Source organism: Xiphophorus couchianus, chromosome 23 (genome assembly GCF_001444195.1).
Source record: "Xiphophorus couchianus chromosome 23, X_couchianus-1.0, whole genome shotgun sequence".
Taxonomy (NCBI): Eukaryota; Metazoa; Chordata; class Actinopteri; order Cyprinodontiformes; family Poeciliidae; genus Xiphophorus; species Xiphophorus couchianus.
Window position 1 is genome coordinate 318,317 of NC_040250.1, and position 19,571 is coordinate 337,887.

The following is a 19,571-nucleotide window of genomic DNA, read 5'->3' on the forward strand; positions in this document are numbered from 1 at the left end:
ATTAAAAGCATGCAGTGGCTATGATGAGACCGCGCGTGAAGCCATTTGAAGGAATTAAACCTCACGAACGGATGTACGTGGAAAATGCTGGGAAAAGAAACTGAGTGGCTTACTTACTCAGCATTAACATTTTATCCTTGGATAAAGCGGGTGAAGCTAATTACCTTCACCTCTTATTGTGAAGTCTTCAGCGGAAGTTCCCCTGAGGAGGACGGCAGTCATGGCGGAGTTCGGTTCGGGCGGTCTGCTCGCGGCTCTGCTGCTCTTCACAGCCCTCACCTTACGGGATGTTTATGTGGGCCGGTCGGACCACAGAACCCGCGCCTTTGCAGAAACCGAACCGGAGAGCGGGAAACCCCCAAAAGCGGCGCTGTACTCCGGCCCAGTGCTCCAGTTTCGCTACTGGTGAGTTAGCATTCAGGCTAGCAACTAGCGCGATGACGTCACGCTAAACTAACTGAAGATTTCCTTGAAGATGAACAGAGATTATGGCTGTCATTTCAAACTTGAAGATTAGACTCATCGATGGGATTGATATTCTTCTAAAATGTTTTTATTAATGTGATTTTTTTTTGTCCTAACCAGGGGTGACTCTAGGATCTGATTTTAAGGGGTCCTGAGCCCCCAGTAAGGCTAAGACCCATGAAAAGATATTCGTTGGTGCAGTTTTCTAAATCTAAATGCTTATTTACATACATTCACAAATAAAATTAGGAGACATGTTGTCAGTAATTCATGGAATTAACAATATTAATTTTACTCAAACATATACCTATAAAGTACGGAGCCCTCTAGGGGACATGGGGGACATTTTTTTCTTTTGCGTTCCCTCGCAATAATCTACTGGTCAGTTATGCAGCATAATTGAATCCTGTAGCCTTTCTTACGGTGGGCGCCGTACTTTATGCTTTAATATAAGGTTATGTGAGGTTTTTCCATGAATGTTAGTATCTTTTTGTGAAATATCTGAAGTTTAAAACTGATTGAAAATCGATTTATTTTTTCCTGCATGTTTATGTCTGTTAAGGCTAAGATGGAACTGAAAGCAGCTCTTTAAACCATTCAGACTAGAACAACAGAGACACAATCAAAACTGTCAGATGATTTATTACCCGCTATAATAACTCAGAAATAGTCCAAATTAGGATGTGTTTTTATTTCTTTCCTACTTACGGAAAGTTTCTGTTTATATCGTAGGTTTGTGGCGCCTTTCTATCCTAAAGAAAGATATAAAACTTCAGATATTTCACTAAAAGATATTATAAAAGATAGATAGAGAGATAGATAGATCAAATTTACCAGAGGGGCCCGTGTAGTCTGTGTTTGTTTTTTAACGGAGACACTTAAAAAAGAATTAAACAAAAACAGAGCAATATTTCCTCATTTAATATTGTGAACCAAAGAGCCTCTTGTGTCTCCAGATTCAGGTTGCAGATCCAGCAGATGGAAAATGTGATCCCATCTCCACACAGCAGCTAAACCTTTTAAGTGCAGTATTATAATTTTTAATTCATTGTTAAAATAAAATTGTGAAGACTTAAAAAATATCTACCACAGAATATTTAAAAAAGACATTTATTTAGTATAATTTCTTTAGAGCCCATCTTAGCCCCCGTCTAGAACCGGCCCTGGCCTGCAGGTCTGGTTCATTTTTGCTTAGCATGTTTTTTCTTCATTGATAGGAAGTCAGATTATCCAAACTGGTAAACCACATTAATACAATATTAGTGAAATAATACATTAAATGACCACTGGATAATTATTCATAAAATATATCAACATTTTTGAATAAAACACAGGAAGTAAAGTAATGTAGGAAATATTTATGTGTTTACTGTTAATCTATTCGTATGATTTGTTCTTTAAATGGCCTCTTATTTTGGCTATTGCTATTATTTATTAAATATCATCCAAACTCAACATCCTAAGCAAAGAATCAAACCACAATAATCAGCTAAAATCACAATAATAAACTTAATCAATAATAAAATGTTCTGTACCATATCAGCCTCAGGAGCTGATTGAGGATTAAGAGGTTCTTAAGGTTCTGATGGGTCTGCGGTTCCTCTCCTGATCCATTCTGTCCATCATACAGCAGCACACTGCGCCACCAAGGACACTTTATATTCTTTTTGTCTTTCTATGTCCACAGTTTCTATCCTCTCTGAAATTGTTCAGTTTATAATTGTTCAGCGCGTCTTTTTACTCACATCAGTATTTTTAAAAGCGTTTTTGCTCCTAAGGACAGTGAATCGGGTCGAGGACCTTTTAAAAAGACGCGAGTTGATAGCAGCTCACCGCGGCTGCGCAGTGTCCGTCTCTAGGCAACCGTGACGTTCAGCGTCGGTCCGTAGCGTTCTGGGTCCTTTAGCTCCCGCCACGACAATGTAGCTGGCCTTAATATTTCCTGTTTTATTTTGGTCATTATTGTTAAACCCAGTGTTGATGTGTGTATTATAGGCGTGTATATCGGACAGTTATGTATCGGTTCAATACGGGACGAACATTTAACGGCCAAATATGGGAGGATTCCGTATTTTACGGGACGGGTGGCGACCTGATGGAGGGGAGCTGAGGAACAGTTTTAGGGATGCTAAAGCTAAAACTCCCCTAAAACTGGGCTAGAATCGCCACTGGTCCTAACGTTCCTGGTTTAAAATTCCACTTGAATAATAACTTTATGAATGTAAATGGGTCTTTGATCTGGACTCAAAGTAAGTAACTCCAGGAAGTTCATTCATAATTATCAATTATGTAAAAAACAATAAATTCATGAATAAATCCATGAAGAAAACAAAATCAGTTTCACATATTTTCTGTATGTTCCAGCAGCTTCCTGTTCAGACCTGAAGCAGATTATAATCTGTGTGTGTGTGTGTGTGTGTGTGTGTGTGTGTGTGTGTGTGTGTGTGTGTGTGTGTGTGTGTCCAGCATCTCCTGAGGCTACAGCAAAGTCTTCCAGGAATACTCCCAGGCCATCAGCCAGGTGTATCCAGACATCCGCATCCAGGGGGAGAACTACCCTCCCACCCCGCTCAACAGGTGAGACTGAAGTTCTGGTTCTGGTTCCGGCTCTGGTTCTGCAACCTTCATCCTGAACTCGTCCTCTTCCTCAGGCTGGTCGGTAACCTGGTCTCCTACCTGAAGCTCCTCTCCATCCTCCTCATCATCAGCGGTCAGAACCCTTTCCCGCTCCTTGGTACCGACACACCTGCAGTTTGGACCTGGACTCAGAACAACAAGGTACCGAACCTGCTGTGCTGTTGCCGTAGCAACACATGCTGACGATGGCATTCCTGTTTCCAGATCTTCTCGTGTCTGATGGCCTTCTTCATCAGTAACATGATGGAGACTCACTTCCTGTCTACGGGAGCCTTCGAAGTCACGCTGAACGGTGAGTCCTGATTGGTGCAGAGCCCTGCAGCTTCCTGGTGTAACACTGCTTGTCTTCCCCAGACGTTCCCGTGTGGTCCAAGCTGCAGTCGGGTTATGTTCCGAACATCCAGGAAATGTTCCGGATCCTCGACACACACCTGAAGATGAACCAGGCCGACCGCGTCACCTTCACCTCCGCTTAGAGCCGCGCCACCTTCTCCTGGATCATCTGACCTCTGACCTGTCTCCCAGCCGTGCTGCGTTCAGGCTCAATGGGACATTCAGCTGTTGGCATTCATGAAGGCGTGGCCTTAAAGCGGATCTGCCGGGCTGCGCCGGATGTCTCCGCCTCCATGCTGACTCCCATGATGCACTGGCCATCAGCTGGCGTGGACGACGGTCACATGACCCTTCGCGCTCTGTTGTCATTTGTTTACGTTCTTGGTTTATGGATCCAGTCGGCCCGGTTCTGGTACCACTGGATCGGTTCTTTTCTTCCAACAATCAGCTTTTGTTTTATTTAAAGTTTGAGCTTTTATTGTGAAAACAGGAAGCTGGTCACATCAACCTTAACGATCAGCTGATGGATTGTTCACTCCACCTCAAATAAAAAGTCTTAAAGGAAAATTTCTTCTTCTGTGTTCTGCTTGGTGGGTTTCAGTTTGTTACCATGACGACAGATCAATTAATCCAGACCTGTCAATGATGCGTTTAAAGACCAACGTTAAACCAAGTAAAACTGAGACCAATCAGCCAAATCTTTCAGTTCAAAACCGAAAGAAAACCGATATTATGATGAGTTAAATGTATTCAATGACCTACATTCATTTGTTTACAGATTTTTGTTTGTTCTAAAGGAAACACTGGATAACTAAAGTTTTATTTCCAAAATTGAAGATAAAAATGTGAGAATAGGAAATTTGCTCGATATAATATAATTGCTGTTTTTCTGCCTGTATTCATATTCTTTCCACGCATAACTGGAAATTATGCATCAACACTACAAATTAATTTTCTTTCTAATAATTATATATTTATCACATTTTTTGTTAAATTTTCTTCTATGACAATTTCTGAATAAATGATTCTGGAAGCATTTGAAAAAATTTATAGTTGGGGTTTATTGTTTTAAGATATTAGTCATATATTGATCAGTTTAAAGAAGACATCTGTCATGTTTAATAAAAGTTTCTGATGAACGTTCCTCAGTGAATCGGAAAGACGGCTGAAGGTGCAGAAACGGAACGAGTCATTTTGTTTTTCTTCCGCTTCACCAACGGAAACAAGGACCTACCTTCATCATCAACGTCATTTCTAGAGTTCCTGTATTTGTTACAGAATCAAACATAATGTGAAACTTTTTAGGATTTACAGAAAGGTCTGAGGCCAAGCCAAACTTTAAAAACAAGTTTTCCTGATTATTTTTCATCCTGCAGAGGGCGCTGATGAGGCCTCTGCTGGGCAACAACTTCCGCTGCAACAGAACAAGAGAGGAAGCTGCCGTTAGCGTCAGATTCAGCGGGACTGAGTCCGAGTTTTTCTCTTCTCCAGATCGGAACCAAAGTAATCCGGACTGCAGTGATCCATTCTGAGAAGGATCTGTTTCCAGGTGTCAGTGGGTCCCGGAACACACCAGGAGGACCCGCTGGTGGTGAGTCAGGAAGGCTAATGGCTAACAGCGGTGTTGTGGCGAAAAATGCTTCTGTGGGAAACTGAAGCATTTTCCCACAGCGACAGCTGCTGCTAGGTCCTGGTTCCGGAGCCGGTCCGACCACATGCCGGCTACCTGGTCATGTTTTAGGTGTTTGACACACAGTGGTGTTGGATTGTTTAGTGTTTAGGTGGCTGCAAAGGATAAATGGTTTAAAATTCCGTTTGGATAGAAAGAACCGTCTGGTTCTGTGGATATGAACCTGATAATCCGTCTTTTATGGCACAATAAAATCTGTTAGCATAAAGAATTGGAATACAAACCTGTATTTACACGGTAAGATGTTCTCGTTTGGACCTGAACCGTGATTGGTCGAGGCCTTGATGACGTGGATGAATCAGGAAGTGGTCAACAATAGATGATCGGAGACGATTCAATAATAACCTACACCAAAAAATGAGAATAATTAAAATATAAGATACGGGTTTACTCTATCTCTTTTAGCAAAAGCCTAAAAAAATAAAATAAAATAAAAAACAATGACCTGGAAGACGTAAGGTTAGTAAATAATCTGATGTCGACTGATGCTGACAAAAATAACCCCCTGACCTACAAGCTAAATTAGACTCAATCTACGAAAGAAAGGAGCTTTTATCAGATCCAGAAGAAAATGGAGAAAAAACCGGTTCATTCTTCTGCTGACTGGAAAAGAGAAAGCAAGTAAAAAACCACATTCAGTCCCTTATTAACAATGAATGTTCAGACCAAACTGATAACAAAGAAAATTTGCAACTTTTGTCAAAACCTTTATTGCTCCTCTTTTTCAACCCCAGACTGCGACCTTCTGCTAGTCAAAGACTTTGTCCCTCAAATCTCTGAGGATTTCAAGAAAAACTGCAACAAAGATATTAATATGGAAGAACTAGACAGCGCCACCATGTGCTTGAAACTGGATAAATCCCCGGTCCTGACGGCCTTACTGCCAATCTATAGACATTTCTGGGATTATCTGAGAATTTATATTCCAGGTGTTTAAAGATCTTATGTAATAATTCACTTCCTCCCAGCATGAAGCAGGGCGTCATCACCCTGAAACCCAAACAGGAAGAGACAACAAGGTTCTAGACAACCACCTTCTAAACTGTGATTATAAACTACTGACATTTATCTACACAAACAGACTAAAGACTGGCCTTAAGGAGGTTATTTCTGAAACCAAACAGGTTTTATGTTTAAAGATGATACCATCAGGCTGGTGCAGGATTTACCTGAATAGGATAAACGTTTCATCCTTTTCCTTCTACAAAGCCTTTGACATGTTGGAGCATCAGTTTGTTTTTCGTTTTTCAAGTTTTACACTTGTTTGGATTTGGACAAACCTCTGTAGAATGGTGCTGTGGCATGACCCACGTATTGAGGCCTTAGTCCTCGTGGCAGTGGTCACAGGTTTGATTCCCAGCCTGGTGACATTTGCTGCATGTCTTTCCTCTCTCTGTTCACCTGTTTCCTGTCAAACTACTTTCCAATAAAGGCCACTAGAGCCAACAAAACCTTTAAAAACAACAACTTCTGTAGAGAAATAGAAACCCAGTGAAACAGAGCTGCAATGTTTCTCCCTTCCTCTTCATCTTGCCGTTGAAGTGATGAGTATCTTCATAAAATACTCAAATTGACCTAAATTAAACATTTTTGATTACCAAAATTATAACTAGCTGATGACACAAACTGGTTCCCTTCATTAGAAATCTTTTCTAATGAAGGGAAATAGTTTCTGGTTTTGTCTCCCCAAAGGTTTGTTTAAAAACTGGATGCATAGATTTTGTTCTTAGACGTGACTTTGGTGTCGACAGACTTCCTGTTAAGCGATCTGCCTCTTCTGAACATGAACAGCTTCACTCCTCACCAAACTCCATCTGGAGCAGCAGAGATGAGCTGCAGGAATAATTCTCTGTGTTCGCATCGCTGGATGGAAAATTGGTCCACAAGACATTTTCTAAATGATAATGGAGATTGGTTGAGGAACTTGACTTATAATCTGGACCGCTCACTCTGAACTCTGACCCCTCTGTCAGCTAACCTTCAGTTACTTCAACTGTTTGGATCTAAAAAAGTTACAAAAGTAACAAACAGATGAGTCAGCTTCTAACTAACTTTATATTTAACTAACTATATTTATATATATGTTTTTATATTTTTCTATCTAACTTTATATTTCCTGTCTGACCAAATAAAAACTCAATTTTAAATTTGTTTCCTGGTTCAGAGGTTAATAAGTGGAGAACTGCTGACCTTAAATCTCCTCTAAAGCTAAAAAAGTTCATTAAAATCCTCAATAATGTTTTTCCATCCAGGGAATTTTTACCACAAAGATTCAACTTTGACACCAACAGATGGACCTTTTGGGGAAACTTTCAGGTCTGGATCTCAACTAAACTCTTCCTGCCTCACCTCTTAAAAACAGAGGATGTAACATTTGGACCAGAACCGATCTGGTACTGAACAACCTGCTGATCCTGTAAATGTGAAAATAGAAAAACTGACTTTAAAAACCTTCAGAGCCTTAAAACTGATGGAGAACAAGCAGGAAAATCAGCTGATAATGAACTGGATCTTTTTCAGAACTAGTTCCTCTTTCTTTTTGCTTTTTGTCGTTTTTCTTTCTCCTGTTTGATGTCTGACAAAATGTTATTTATTGATATTTTTAACTATTTTTCTTATAATTCTATGTGCCTTCAGCCTGGAAGACGTGATTTGTTCTTGAACGTTTCTGCCACGTGATTCTGCACAATCGTTCAAAACGTTTAATAAAAAACAAACAGTAGATGATGGAGAGGGCAGAACTTCCCTTAGCTCTTACTTCAGACCTCCAGGTTCTGGTCCTGGTTCTGGTCCGAACCAGAACCAGAACCAGTCAGAAATGTCTGTTCCATGTTTTCACACAGAGTAAACCTGTAGATCACCTGGATCCAGGACCGAACCCAGACAGCTGATTGGACCTCGGACCTCTTCAGGACATGAGCAGCTCGGTGAGTCGGTTGGATCTGCAGCCACCTGATCAGGTGATCAATGGCTCTTATTGATCGCTCTGCAGACCTCTGAGTGGCTGCACCTGTCCAGGTGAAGAAGGCTCCGCCCCATGCTGGCATCATGTCCTGTGTTTCAGGCTCAGAGGAAGCGGCGGCCCGCCGGAAGCTCTCTGGTCTCCAGAACCAAGACCAGCAGAGCAGCCAGTGGTCGGACCCGCAGGACAGCCGGCGCCGGAGACCACGCCCCCCCCACGGAGCCCATCGACGTGATGGACGGCGCCGAGGACGGTCGGTGTAGAACCCGACGAACCTGGAACCGGTCCAGAACCTCCGGTCTGTGCTGAAGGTTCTGCAGAACGGTCCGGCTCATGTGGCTCTGCTGTGTCCAGGTGTGGAGGAGGTGGTGGACCTCACCTGCGAGGGATCAGAGTCTGCTGTGGTTGACCTGACGACCAACAACGAGTCGGAGCTGGTAAACAAACCGACCGACCAACAGGAAGCTGCTTCTCACACACACATAACTCTGCTTCTCTCTCTCCTGCCCCCAGCTGGTGGACGAAGGTAAAACCTGGATCTGCTGTCATGACCTCATACTGGACCAGTACCGGACCAGTAACAGACCTTCTTGGTTCTTCCATCAGGGCCTCCGGGTGAGAGCTATGTACTCAGCAGTGATGAAGATGAAGACGCGCCCACTGTCGTTCAAGCTGCCATCACCTCTACTGCACACACGTCCAGGTATTACACCGATCCCTGCTGATACACGTCCAGGTATTACACCGATCCCTGCTTGGTCTGGATTTTTCTCCATCCATCCATTTTCTTCCACCTTTATCCTGTTGGGGTCGCTAGCGAGACGTTTCAGGCGAGAGGCAGGTCACCTGTCCATCACAGGACAACACAGAGACACAGGACAAACAAACACACACACACACACACATATACACACTCTCACTAAGGAGAATATAGAGACCAATCAACCTGACTGTCATGTTTCTGTGGGAGGAACCCGGAGAACCGGACAGAACCACCATGCACAGGGAGAACATGCAGAAAAGGCCAGGAATCAAACCCAGAACCTTCTTGCTGCAACAGTGTTACCCACTACTCCACTGTGCAGCCCAGATTTTTCTTCAGAATCTTTAACTTTGGGTCTTAGTCATGGTTCCGGCCGGGTCCAGTCAGGTCCGGTGTGTTCTGGGTTCTCCTTGTTGGAACCGGTTTTTAGTCACATGTACTTGTTTGTTTTTGGCCTTCTCGCTGTTTGGTTCTATTGAGCTCGTTTAAAAATAAATCAACCCTCCAGGAAGTAGATGGCTCCGGTCTGACATCAGTAATTTATTGCTGATTGGATACCAGAACCAGAACCTTTCAGGCTGTGTCTGTTGCAGGTTGACTCCAGGTCTCATCAGCTGTCCCGTCTGTCTGGACCTGTACTCCGAGGTGAGATTCTGGAACCGGATCAGAACCAGAATGTTGCTCTCTGGTCAGGTGGGTGGGCTTTACAACCCCAGTCCTGTGTTCTGATTGGCTCTTGTTTTCCTCACAGATCGTAGAGAGCGGGCGATTGGTCGTCTCCACAAAGTGTGGCCACGTGTTCTGCAGCCAGTGTCTGAGGGACGCTCTGACATCATCACACACCTGCCCCACCTGCAGGAAGCGGCTCACTTCGCGCCAGTACCACCCTCTTTACATCTGACACCTGGTGACATCATCAGCGGACTGAGCTGCTATTGGCTGTCCTCAGTGGCGTTATCGTCGACAGTAATCCGCAGCGGTTGCTGAAAATATTTTTTTTTATAGTTTGGGTTTAAAGATGGCGGATTGAATGATGTTTTCCTATTAAATATTATGGAGTAACAACGGCTGCTTGACTGATTGGTCAGATGGCATCAGGCCCCGCCCACCAGGTCAACCACTCAACTCAGAGAACTAAATTCAAACTATCATGGTTTCCATTGTTTTGATTTCTAAAATTCATTCTTATAAAATAAGGAGTACCGCAGAAGGTCCAGCAGGGGGCGTGGTGTGACTCCAGTGAGTCCATCTGTAATTTAAACTTTTATCTTTCACCTTTTTAAATAAAATCTGTTCTCAAATTATTTAATTTCCTCCTAAGTTTATTTTTACTTGCTGTTTGGACCCTGGGAGCACCAGAACCGATCAGGTCCATAAATCTGCAGTTACCTCGTCACAACAGAACCGGTCCGATGGGAATAACTGTTCTGGATCTGAAAAAGGTTCTGGAGACTCTGGAAGTTCTACGTGTCGGGGAGAAATCACTTCTGAAGGAGTTCCTCAGGGTTCTGTTGTTTAATCATTTATATGAAAATCTGCAACTGTAATAAAAATGCTAATTATCATTTCTGTCTGCATTCAACATAACTTTATCATCAGTTCTAAACCCACTCAGGAGGTAAATCCTAACTGTTTACTGTCGGCACAGAAATCAAAATGGACGTTTTTTTAGGATCTAATCCAGTTTATCTTTTAAAGCAAAATAAAAACTTGTAACTTGTCTGTCTTGGTTTTTGCTGGTCAGCTGAAGGTCGATGACCTGGAAGGAGCAGAACGGAAAACTTCTTCCGGATCACATCTGGGTCTTCAGTTTTCCTGCCGAGTCATGATCCATCAGCAGCTTTCATCCCGTGACCCTGACTCATCGCCTCACCCACTTCCTGCTTTGGGAGATGAAACTTTATTGACAATGAGAAACAAACAGCAGACCAGAAGCTTCTGGATCCTCCACAGAACCCTGAGCCAGATTCTGAATCCGTGGTTCTGTTCCATCTAACTGAACCGGTGCTGGTTCTTTGGATCGCCTGAATGATTCCTAAAATAAACACAAACATATGACGACATTCAAAGATTACTGAAGTTTTTAAGGTCACTGACTCGTTGACATGTTTGATTTTATTGTTTTATTTCTGATCTGTTTGCTTCATTGTTTTGTTCTACTGCTCTATTTATAACACTGACTTTTCCAAAACATTAAAGATAAATAAATGAAAACATGTCGGTTTGGGAGTTTTACTGTTTGGTTCTGATTGAGTTCTGCAGGTGTGTTCTAGGAGGAACCCCATCCCCCAAATTACTGTAAGCATAAAATATATATTTTTTAAATAATATAGAAATATTAAAAGCCCAAAGACTGTTTTTTTTATTGATTTATTTATTTTTTATTGAAATGTGTTACAAAAAGCAATGCCAGTTAGAAACGTGACTCGGGTGTTTTTCCTCCATATGCTTTAAGAAGCAACATCTGTTTAAAATCATTTCCACACCAGCTGGTTGGAACTGGGAAAGTGACGTCAAAGTGAAATTAGCTTCTGGTTCAGCTAGTAGCCGGTTCAGCTAGTAGCCTGGCTTATGATGGCGAACAAACGCAAACCAGTAACCTATATAGAGATAAGCTTAATGCATATCTTTATTGACATTTTGGATCTGTTTCTAGATAAATATATTTGCATATTTTTAATTTGAGTTTGAGGTCAGAGTTAATACTTTTTGGAGGCTAGCAACCAGCTAGCTAAAGCGGAATGTTTAGTGTTCAGACGACATTCACTCACTGAGGAAAATATATTTCTGCTATAACTTCATTTATTACGTCTTTATATCTTTTAAGTCAATGTTTTTCATCAAATCTCTTTTTTGGGTCTTTTTCTTGTCAGACGTTTCATTTCATTTAAGGTCAAAAATTGTTCAGTTTTGACTGAACAATTTTTTCTGATTCTGTGAGAAAAAAATCTTATGTTATTATCTATTGCATATCTACATATAGCTTCATCTTAGTGGTGTAATGTATTTATAAGTTTCAATATTTTGTGGCCTAGTTATAGTTTAATGAAACTTCTAGTGAAGATAACTGATGGACTACAGAGGGAATTAGAGCAGGCTAATTACTGGTCAATGGCGTCATAAAGGTGAATCTTTACCGCCTGATATTGTTGACATCTCTGGTTGAACATGAAACCTGTTTCTGATGCAGAACAATATTATAACTCTTATTACTATTAATAATTTTGACAAGTTGAGGCCCTAACCTGTAAGGTAGAATCACCTCTGTCTGGTTACAGGTGGTATTCAGGTATTTTTCAGGTGTAAAAAAGTGTTTTGTCTTCGCACATAGATGGACTTCAACAACCTTAATGATGACGTAGCGCATCGTCACCGTGACTCAGGTGTTTTTCCTCCATGATCTGGCCGGCCGGTCACGCGGCTCGCTGGAAAGTCCCGCACGGCTCACCCCGCAGCCTGCCGTCGGTCAGGGCGGGACTCCGAGCGGGCCAATGGGAGCCCGCATACGCCAGGCAGCGGTGACGTCGGAGGCGGAAGTAAACATAAAAGGCCGGAGATTTCAAGCTGCGTCACAAACTTTCAGACTTTGTCGAGTTCGTGTTCTGATCCGCTCGGCCCGTCTCTCTCTCTTTCTCTCTCTCGGTTCGGTTCGGTTCCGGTCGGGATGTCGGTGACAGTAAAGGCCTACCTGCTGGGGAAGGACGAGCAGGTGAAGGAGATCCGCCGGTTCGCGGTGGACCAGGAGGTTTCCTGCAGCTTCGAGTACCTGAGCCGGAAGGTGGCGGCCGTCTTCTCCAACCTGAGCGGCTCCACCTGCAGCCTCTTCTATAAAGGTGAGCGTCACGTGACCTGCACACGTCCTGACGCAGCTTGGATTAACTGTTTTAATGAGAAGAGTTCAGAGGTCAGCCTCAGGCCCGGTGTTTCCAGGCAGCTGGAGCCCCAGATGTCCAGGTGTTCTCCAGATGTTCTCCAGGTGTTTTGGTTTCAGAGTAAAACCAAACCCAGTTGTTCTGGTCCGACCTGTAAACTCTCAGGTCACGTGACCTTGTTTGATTTTTCTGCCACGCCCCTAAGCTGGTACACCTGTCCTGTCTCCTTTGGGTGTAAACAAATGCCTCATCACCATGGAGACCGTCTCCTTTAATGTGCCGACAGCTCATCGGTCAGACTCCTCTGCATCTCTAGATGGCCGCCATAGTTACCTGGTTCTGGTCTGCTCCTTCTGTCCGAGTCGGCTCAGAACCAGAACTGGACCAGCCGGTCAGGTTCTGTTTGGGATGTTTTAACAAATCAGAACCAGGTGACCCAGTTCCTCAGGAGGTTCTGGTTCCAGTCACGTGACCTCCCTGTCTGAAGCTGTAGTGGGTGTGGCCACAGAGGCCTGCTCCGATTGGCTCCTGATGATAGTGACATCATGATGATGTCATGATGTTTCAGATGAAGATGGAGACCTGGTGGCGTTCTCCTCCGACGATGAGCTGATGATGGGGCTGAGCTTCGTGAAGGACGCCACGTTCCGCCTCTACATCAGAGGTAGGTGGGGGAGGGGGGTCACGGTGTGTATGTTACAGTGTGTGTTACAGTGTGTGTGTGTGTGTGTGTGTGTGTTACAGTGTGTGTGTTAGTGTGTGTGTGTGTGTGTGTGTTACAGTGTGTTACAGTGTGTGTGTGTGTTACTGTGTGTGTGTGTATGTTACAGTGTGTGTGTGTGTTACAGTGTGTGTGTTACAGTGTGTGTGTGTGTGTGTGTGTGTGTGTTACAGTGTTAGTGTGTTACAGTGTGTGTGTTAGTATGTTACAGTGTGTGTTACAGTGTGTGTGTGTGTGTGTTACAGTGTGTGTGTTAGTGTGTTACAGTGTGTGTTACAGTGTGTGTGTTAGTATGTTACAGTGTGTGTGTTAGTATGTTACAGTGTGTGTTACAGTGTGTGTGTTAGTATGTTACAGTGTGTGTGTTAGTATGTTACAGTGTGTGTTACAGTGTGTGTGTGTGATGGTGCCTCCGTCTCAGTTTTGTTGAATCCTCACAGAGAGGAAGGAGCACCGTCGGGACTTCCCTCTTCACGCCTTCCCCCCCTTCGCCTTCGGCCCCCCTCCTCCTCATCATCATGGCCCCGCCCACACGGCCCCGCCCACACACATGGCCCCGCCCCCCGCCGTCCACCCTAATGTGACGTGCGACGGCTGCGAAGGCGCGGTGGTGGGAACGCGCTTCAAATGCTCGGTGTGTCCGGACTACGACCTTTGCTCCTCCTGCCAGGCTCAGGGGAAGCACACTGAGCACGCTCTACTGCCCATCTGGCACCCCCTGCAGGTGAGGCCTGGGACTGCAGGGGCATGACTGATGCAAACTGGAAAAACGTCACAATGAGTAAAACCAGCAGCAAGTATGAAACGAGGTGAACACTACGTCCTCCAGACCACTAGGGGGAGTCAACAACACCCTACATTTACCTCAGTAAACACTTTTGTGCTAAAATATATAATTTTAGATCATTATTAATATGTAGCAGAACATATTTATTTATGTTAGTTAACATTTATTTCACATTCCTAGTGAATAATCGAATTGATTTTGATTATAATTCAATAAGAAATCGCACGTTGGACTCATGGGACTGTAAGGTATCTACGCCATCAGACAAAAATAATTTTTATTCTTATAATAATCAGATCCTTTATTACTTTAATTACTACTACAGGTACATAGAATTTTTTTTCTCCGTCTTTCCACAAATTTGTTTATAACACAGGAATAAATTTACTTTAGTAACTTTTTATTAAGAAATAAAAAGTCAAGAGAATTTTTTTTCCTTTTCTGTATTTTTGTTCTTTTTATTCTATTTATACTACAGTGAACTAAAAGAAATAAAAATATCCTAGTAGATATTTGAGCCGACAGATCATGTTTCTGGAACATCATATCTTTTCCCAAACTCTGTGTTTTTCACAATATTATAGAAAAACATTTATTTATTACCTTATCTCTGTAGGAAATAACTGCAGCAGACTCCCCCTAGTGGTCTGGAAGCAGCGTTTCATGTTTGCCGTTTTTGCTGCTTTTCCTGTTTTGTTTCTTCATCGCTGCTCGCTCCTGATTGGCTGGCTGATAGGCTCCACCTACAGTGGGTCAGAGTCAATCAGAAGAGCTGCTGTGTTGTAACAGGAAGTGGTTGTTTTGGCTCCGCCCACAGCACTGGTTTCCTCGGGGGAAGTGGATGAAGAGGATGAGACACTGTGGAATGTGGAACCAGAACCAGGAGCAGAACCAGAACCAGAACCAGAACCAGGAGCAGGCCGGGGCTGCTAAACCTGCAGCGGACAGCAGCGCCCCCTCTGGTCAGTTATCAGAACAGAAATCTGTTGGAGCTGAAGGTTCAGTCAGCTGACTGACCTCTGACCTCTGTGCAGCCTCCCAGGCCAGCGTGGACTTCCTGAAGAACATCGGTGAGGGCGTGGCCGCCATGCTGAGCCCGCTGGGTGAGTGATGTCACAACACGCTCAGGGCTTCCTGCTGAACAGGAAGTGATGTCATCTCCATCTGCAGGCATCGACGTGGACATCGACGTGGAGCACGAAGGTCAGAAGACCAAGGTGACCCCGCCCACTCAGAGCGGCGCAGGGCCAGGTGACGTAGAGATGAACGAAGATGGTGGAGCCAGCAGCGAGGACGGAGTCAATCAAGGGTCAAAGGTCAGTCAGCAGCTTTACAAACCCTGGAACCGATCAGGGATCAATGAGTTTCTGATCAGAACTCCTGGCTGCAGGTGAGCCGGGACTCTGACGAGGAGTGGACTCACCTGAGCTCCAAGGAGGTGGACCCGTCCACAGGTGAGCTGCAGTCGCTGCAGCCAGAGGGCCGGGCGCCGCCGGAGCCCGGGGCCCCGCAGCAGGGGCCCACCGGCCTGCGGGAGGCCGCGCTCTACCCACACCTGCCTCAAGGTCAGCAGCACACTCTGTCTCTCTGGTTGCCATGACCACGGCGGTCGCTAAGCTCCCCCCCCTTCCCCCCAGAAGCCGACCCGCGTCTGGTGGAGTCGCTGGCGGCCATGTTGTCCATGGGCTTCGGCGACGAAGGCGGCTGGCTGACTCACCTGCTGCAGGCCAAGAACGGCGACATCGGCGCTGCGCTCGATGCCATCCAGTACGCCAAGCAGCCCCGCCCACACCAGTGACATCATCTCAGCAGCGGCTTCCTGTAGCCTGTTAGCATTTAATCAGTAGCTTCAGTCTGAGTTCTATAATCAATAGATTTATTTGTTCTTTGGTTTCTGATCAATAAAAACCTGAAATGTCAGAATGTGTTTGAGTCTCTGATGTAAACAACAACAACGAAAAGAATCGAAGCTAAAAAGTCAGAAAATCCTCATCAAAGTTGAAATCTTCGCCGCTGTCAAACATGGAGGACACAGGAAGTTGGGGGCGGGGCTTGGCTGCTGCAGTGTCTGCTTGTTGACTCTGCCCACTAAGAGGATGCTCCGCCCCCCAGCTGTCAGCACTGAGGAACTGCCCCCACCTGGAGCCGGAGCCACTGGGGGCTGCTGATGATGTCACAGATGATGTCACTGCTGTCCGTTTCAGCTGCACAGAAGAAATGAGATGAATCTGAAGGATTTTTGGTTCTTTTTGTTCCAATAAAGCAAACAAACGTTACAGCATCAGCCAATCAGAGCAGAGAGCTGAGTCACCTGACATTAAAGTTTCAAGCCTCTCTGTTTACATATAGGAACGGAGGGTTTTAGTCGCCCCCTGCTGGACATTTCTGAAACTGAATCCAGCAGCTGGAAAAATAATAAAATAATTCTCCAGGGTTGCCATAGCAACGTGAGCAGCTCCATGTCAGCAGCAGGTGTGTTACCTGAACAGGTGGGCAGCCTTCGTCTCCTCTTCCTCCTCCCAGCTCCTCTGGTCTGTGTCTCTTCCTGGAATAAAGATCAGCAGATTATTGATTATTGATCAGTTGTTTCTCTCTCTGATCTGGTCTGCTGGTTCCAGTTGGTAAAACCAGTTTGGAACTAGTAAACCAGAGACACATTAAACTCAGTCACCTGCTAATGGTTTGGTTGCCGTGGAGATGGTTTCTGCCCTCCAAGCCTTCCTCTTCAGACTCTTCCTCCTCTTCCTCAGGTGTGTCCAGATATTTGCTCCAACGACTCACCTGAGCGGGTCTCACCTGCAGCCAGACACACGGAGCTCAGAGACTAGAGTTGTCCTGGTTTAGAGACAGAACCGGGTCTCACCTGGTCACCTGTATGCTGCTCCTCCTGCTCCTCCTCCTGATCACTGTAGATAAGGAGGAGCCAGGGAGAACACCTGAGCTCAGGTGGTTCCACAAACCAATCAGAGAAAATACAGCAGGTAATTCAATATTTCAGCTAAATCGTTCCCCTAACTTGGCACAAATGTTTCCAGAGAAAGCCACTGAAAAATTCAAGATGGCCACCATGGTTGTCATGGAGAACATGTTTGAACTAAAATCAGCTGAAGTGATTACCAGAAGTGGGCACTGCTAACCAAAAGTTAGCTTCCCTAGCTGCTAATTAACTAAACAACAGTCTGAGCTACGTTACACTAAACTGCTAAGCACATGAAGACATTAGCAGAAGCTAACGCTAACCATTTTTACGCCAGTCTCATCTTCTTCTCCTTTCCGGTCTGAGACTCGCTAACAGCAGAAAGTTCATCCAGACGGGAGACCAACTGTTGTTGGGAACCAGTGTTCCCAGTGTGGAGGACAAACCGCACTGCTGGTTCAGGTAAAGGTGTGTGTTACCATAGCGACCAGGCGTGGGCCTCCTGCTCCTCCATCTTGGCTCCCCTCATGGCGTTCAGCTTCTGGACGTGGCGCCGGCAGTCGGCTCCAGATCCACGGCCGAATTCCTGCCCACCAAAAGTTCTGATCAGAGTTCTGGAGAACGACCCGGAGGAAAGCAGAACTTTAACAGAACCAAAGCAGGACTGAATGACCCAGAACTCACAGGAGCAGGAACAGAACCAGCCAACCCCAATGTCAGGTTGTCCCCTGGTCAATCTGAGACCAGGGGACAATGGTTCTGGTTCTGTCACACTTTGGACTGCTCCAGAGAAGCTGGTGTTTTCTGTGGTTCTGCTCTGTAGAACCTCAGCAGAACCTCTCATGGATTTGGATCAGAACTAAGAATCTCCTCCTGATTGGACTGATCACTTGATCAATGAGCATCTGAACTGGATCAGAACGATAAACAGGAAATACTCAATCGCTACGACAACATGGACTTCCCCGCCCTCCTTCCTTCTCAGCCAATAGGGAAGCAGGTCAATGTGGGAAGGTTGACTCCGCCCCTCCAGCAGGGGGAGCTGTGGTCGTCCAATCAGAAACCCGCACAAGGTCCGGTTCCAAACGAGGAGAGAATGCAGACCTACAGCCGGGTTCTGACCCGATGCAGTTCTGACCCAGTTCTGACCTTCAGCAGTGACTGCTTCTCTCCACACAGCTTGCAGCTCCATTTCTTTGCCTTCTTCACCTGCCAGACAAGAAGCAGGGAAAACTCACAACAAAGGCTGATTCTGGTCCAATCTAGGCTCAGAACCAAAATAAGCAGAACTTTGAGTTTTCATATGATAATAATTATAATAATTCATCATTCGGCTGGAAATCTGTTTGTTTACTCAGAAGAGTTCAAACCTTTGGCGCCAAAACATAGAATAAGTTCACTGCTGCTTTTTCTGTCCAGCAATAAATTAGATTAAATAATTTTATAAAACAAAGTAAAAAAAAAAGTGCAAATGTTTTCTTTAATAAAAGAAAGATGTCCCGTTTCTTTATGGGTCTAATTTTTGTATTTTCTTGTTCTGGAACACGGTTTTAGTTTTTTCTCAGCATCAAGAACTTTGACTAAAGTTTTGCCATCACATCATCGGCTCCATTTACCGGGACAAATCTGAACCCACAAACCGAGTCCTACGGCCCCAAACGGCCCGCGGGCCGCGCTGTGAGCACCTCTGGTTTACAGGTGGGAAATAAACTGGATATATTCTGGAACCTGAACTTTAATTTCCGGTCTGCTGATTGTTCTGGCGGATTGAATCCCAGATGCAGACTCCAGAACCGGACCGCTGACTTCTGGTCGGTCCAACAGAACCGCGATAATTTCTAGACGGAGCATCTTTAACAGGATGTCACCTACCAGCTGCCGATGTTTAGTTGTTTTCTGTAAGTGAACGAACCTCTGACCGGAAGTCAGGCAGCAGCTAACCGGACGCTCACCTGCTGCACCTGGAAGCTCTGGCAGCGGAAACACCGAACCACGTGGAAGTCCTGCACCATGACCGGCCCGCAGCTCTGGTTCTGGACAAGAGAAGGCAGCGCGTTCACCGGCTCCCGCGGTTCCGTTTGAACCGCGCTATGACGTCACAGGGAGGGGAAGAATATAAGAGAATGACACGGGAAGAGCGCCCCCTGCTGGGAGGAGGAGCCTGAAGCCGAACCATGTTCCTCTGAGGTTCTGTTGGGTTAAACCGGAACCGGTTCTGTTGGGTTCAGCCATTAAGTGGTGGAAACCGAATCAGTTGTACGGCAGCCGGTGAGGTTTTATTTTCTTCTTTTGTTTGAAATACATCATCATCTCCTATTTGACGCTGTTTGTACCGTCTGCTGTCCGCATTTTACTAACACAGGTACGCCCCCTAGAGGGCGCTGCACTCCCTCTGTGCTCACATTTTCAACATAAACACCACAG

At 44.9% G+C, this 19,571-nt stretch overlaps 4 protein-coding genes and 2 long non-coding RNA genes across 11 annotated transcripts; 3 read left to right on the forward strand and 3 right to left on the reverse strand.

Moving 5' to 3' along the window:
- The first annotated feature begins 186 nt into the window (after nt 1-186).
- On the forward strand, nt 187-4,002 carry selenot2 (selenoprotein T, 2). The gene is made up of 5 exons (XM_028009652.1): nt 187-405; nt 2,932-3,042; nt 3,117-3,243; nt 3,307-3,394; nt 3,457-4,002. Exons 1-5 carry the CDS (start codon nt 221-223, stop codon nt 3,576-3,578), a joined length of 633 nt encoding a protein of 210 aa, XP_027865453.1. The 5' UTR covers nt 187-220; the 3' UTR covers nt 3,579-4,002.
- Nucleotides 3,827-7,950, reverse strand: LOC114139619 (uncharacterized). Its single transcript, XR_003594479.1, has 2 exons — nt 5,350-7,950; nt 3,827-4,849 (listed from the first exon to the last, which is right to left on the reverse strand). It is a non-coding gene; the product is annotated as an uncharacterized LOC114139619 (long non-coding RNA).
- Nucleotides 4,843-10,913, forward strand: rnf4 (ring finger protein 4). Of its 3 annotated transcripts, XR_003594477.1 has the most exons (9): nt 4,843-5,026; nt 7,969-8,085; nt 8,190-8,340; nt 8,442-8,524; nt 8,601-8,613; nt 8,694-8,790; nt 9,444-9,495; nt 9,602-9,816; nt 10,595-10,913. XR_003594477.1 is itself a non-coding variant. In XM_028009654.1 (8 exons), the coding sequence occupies exons 2-8, from the start codon at nt 8,041-8,043 to the stop codon at nt 9,749-9,751; spliced, it is 591 nt and encodes a 196-aa protein (XP_027865455.1). In that variant the 5' UTR covers nt 4,843-5,026; nt 7,969-8,040; the 3' UTR covers nt 9,752-9,917. The 3 variants fall into 3 exon arrangements, 2 of the variants coding, with proteins under 2 accessions (XP_027865455.1, XP_027865456.1); XM_028009654.1 differs by lacking the exon at nt 10,595-10,913 and having other exon boundaries at nt 9,602-9,917; XM_028009655.1 differs by lacking the exon at nt 10,595-10,913 and having other exon boundaries at nt 7,969-8,052; nt 9,602-9,917.
- On the reverse strand, nt 10,097-12,239 carry LOC114139618 (uncharacterized). Its single transcript, XR_003594478.1, has 2 exons — nt 12,096-12,239; nt 10,097-10,885 (listed from the first exon to the last, which is right to left on the reverse strand). It is a non-coding gene; the product is annotated as an uncharacterized LOC114139618 (long non-coding RNA).
- A 236-nt stretch (nt 12,240-12,475) lies between these two features.
- Nucleotides 12,476-16,147, forward strand: sqstm1 (sequestosome 1). The gene is given in 8 exon segments (XM_028009635.1): nt 12,476-12,683; nt 13,291-13,386; nt 13,884-14,167; nt 15,048-15,192; nt 15,265-15,333; nt 15,401-15,618; nt 15,621-15,795; nt 15,868-16,147. Coding segments are annotated over 8 exon segments (1,317 nt in total). The 5' UTR covers nt 12,476-12,514; the 3' UTR covers nt 16,029-16,147.
- Nucleotides 16,090-19,456, reverse strand: mrnip (MRN complex interacting protein). 4 transcript variants are annotated; one of them, XM_028009649.1, is made up of 7 exons: nt 19,100-19,456; nt 18,297-18,356; nt 17,627-17,733; nt 17,094-17,136; nt 16,902-17,026; nt 16,712-16,775; nt 16,090-16,434 (listed from the first exon to the last, which is right to left on the reverse strand). In XM_028009649.1, exons 1-7 carry the CDS (start codon nt 19,157-19,159, stop codon nt 16,201-16,203), a joined length of 693 nt encoding a protein of 230 aa, XP_027865450.1. In that variant the 5' UTR covers nt 19,160-19,456; the 3' UTR covers nt 16,090-16,200. The 4 variants fall into 4 exon arrangements, with proteins under 4 accessions (XP_027865450.1, XP_027865449.1, XP_027865452.1 ...); XM_028009648.1 differs by having other exon boundaries at nt 17,094-17,166; XM_028009651.1 differs by lacking the exon at nt 17,094-17,136.
- Nucleotides 19,457-19,571: the final 115 nt, after the last annotated feature.

Excerpts from the sequence above, each read along its gene's own strand:
- rnf4 (XM_028009654.1), top strand. The coding sequence starts at position 8,041 with ATGAGCAGCTCGGTGAGTCGGTTGGATCTGCAGCCACCTGATCAG. Across the intron at positions 8,341-8,441 it reads GATGGACGGCGCCGAGGACG|GTGTGGAGGAGGTGGTGGAC; the intron begins GTCGGTGTAGAA and ends TGCTGTGTCCAG. Across the intron at positions 8,791-9,443 it reads TCTACTGCACACACGTCCAG|GTTGACTCCAGGTCTCATCA; the intron begins GTATTACACCGA and ends TGTCTGTTGCAG.
- mrnip (XM_028009648.1), bottom strand. The coding sequence starts at position 19,159 with ATGGTGCAGGACTTCCACGTGGTTCGGTGTTTCCGCTGCCAGAGCTTC. Across the intron at positions 17,734-18,296 it reads AGAAGCAGTCACTGCTGAAG|GAATTCGGCCGTGGATCTGG; the intron begins GTCAGAACTGGG and ends TTTGGTGGGCAG. Across the intron at positions 16,435-16,711 it reads AAGGCTGCCCACCTGTTCAG|CTGAAACGGACAGCAGTGAC; the intron begins GTAACACACCTG and ends TCTTCTGTGCAG.